The following is a 1,815-nucleotide window of genomic DNA, read 5'->3' as shown; positions in this document are numbered from 1 at the left end:
GGTAATCGGGATGGGTGTGTCAGAGACAGTGCGATTGGCACAGGATAGAGCAGGGTTTAGGGCTGTTGTACATAGGGTCGCTATGAGTCACAAATGACTCGACGGCATGTAACAACAACAAAAACAACAACATTATAGCTAATATATTCTTGTACTGTCTAAAAAGAATGTATTAACATTTAAGTTATTATTTAAATCATTATTTGGAAGTGTTTTATGACTTCAGTTTTATGAAATGTTTTTATTACTGCTACTGCTCATGTAATACTTGTTTTATCTTTTTCTTATCTAAAGACCAAGACATTTGGAGGAGGTGGTGGTGGTGCTAGAAGTAATCTCAATATGAGTACTGGTGGTAACCGAAATAAAGAAGTTTTACAGAAGGATAAATCAACTAAACCTGAAGGAAAACATGAAGGTGTCTATAGAGAACTGGTAAGTAAGGCTCCAAAGTCAGTCACAAGGTTAATGTGTCGTTCTTTTAATAGCTATGATGACTGACTCTTTGCTCACCAGTGGACTGCATTTACTGTATTATGAATATATTTTACACCTCTAAGAAAGGTGATTGCTGGTTTTTATTTTTTGTCATTTTTGTAAAATAAAGATTACCAGTAACCCATGAAAAATTTAGATTTAAAACTCCATTGCATTTAAGTTGAAATTTTCAGTGTTGAAGAGTATTGAATATACCGTGGACTGCTAGAACAAACATGTTCGTTCTGGAGAGGTTGAAGCATGGCTGCTCCTTGGAGACAAGGATTCTGAAGCTTTGTCTAACATACTTTGGACAGGTTGCAAGGAGGGACCAGTTCTTGGAGAGGGACATCATAGTTGGAAGGCTGGAGGGACAGCGCAGAAGAGGAAGGCCCTCAATGGGCTGGATTGATTCAGTGACTTGGGGTAATGAGGATAGGTGTGTCAAAGACAATAAGATTGGCAAGGGATAGAGCAGGGTTTAGGGCTGTTGTAGATAGTGTCCCTGTGAGTCGCAAGTGACTCAACAGCACATACCAACAACAACACAATAATTTTTTAATGGGATATATGGGAAAAATTATCAAGTTAAGTAGAAAATACTCAGTGAAAATGAAAATGGAAGTGATGAAGCATTAAACATAGCATTGCCATTATTCCCACAGTCTTTCTCAGTTGTCTTCACATGATTTTCAGCTTTACTATGTTTTATATTAATATCAAGGAATCTGCTTGAATTAAAGCAAATATAGCTCTTATTTTAACTTTTTTATAATTATTTATTTAAATGAAAATTTACAGAGACTTTGAATTTCCATTCCTTCATTGTTGTACTTTTCTCCCTGCCCACCCCACCTTCCCCTAGTATACTCTTCTCTTTCAAAAATAAAAGAGAAATTCTTTCATTGTTTTACAATCCTTTCCCCCCTTCCACTTCACTATGTAGCCTTTGTTCTGGACTCCTGCCCTGACAATAATACCTAGTCACATATCCCTTTTAAACAGTTTTCTTCCTCACTTGTTTCAATGCACTATACATTAATTATCCCATCTTTTTTAGTCTCTCCCCAACCCCGATGTCAGTCCTGTTTTACAACAGTGGCACTATGGAATATTTGTCCTTTTGTGATTGAGATATTTCACTCAGCATAATGCCTTCCAGGGTCACCCATTTTGAATAATATTGCATGAGTTCCTTGTTTTTTAATGCAGCATAGTATTCCATTGTGTGAATATACCACAGCTTCTCTATCCGTTCATTTGTTGATAGGCACTTGGGTTGTTTCCAGCTCCTAGCTATTGTGAACAAAGCTGCAAAAAACATGCGTGTGCTTGGAT

The 1,815-nt window shown here is 36.9% G+C and overlaps 1 protein-coding gene across 1 annotated transcript in view; it reads left to right on the top strand.

The window, feature by feature from the left end:
* Positions 1-1,815, top strand: part of TDRD3 (tudor domain containing 3) — a 134,938-nt gene that overhangs the window by 66,446 nt on the left and 66,677 nt on the right. Inside the window, exon 7 of the mRNA XM_006882731.1 lies at positions 295-435. Within this exon, the coding sequence (XP_006882793.1) occupies positions 295-435 (141 nt within the window). The remainder of the gene's footprint in view (positions 1-294; positions 436-1,815) is intronic.

Source organism: Elephantulus edwardii, unplaced genomic scaffold, assembly GCF_000299155.1.
Source record: "Elephantulus edwardii isolate Elephantulus edwardi_28Jun2011 unplaced genomic scaffold, EleEdw1.0 scaffold00023, whole genome shotgun sequence".
NCBI lineage: Eukaryota > Metazoa > Chordata > Mammalia > Macroscelidea > Macroscelididae > Elephantulus > Elephantulus edwardii.
This window is presented reverse-complemented; position numbering and strand designations above follow the sequence as displayed.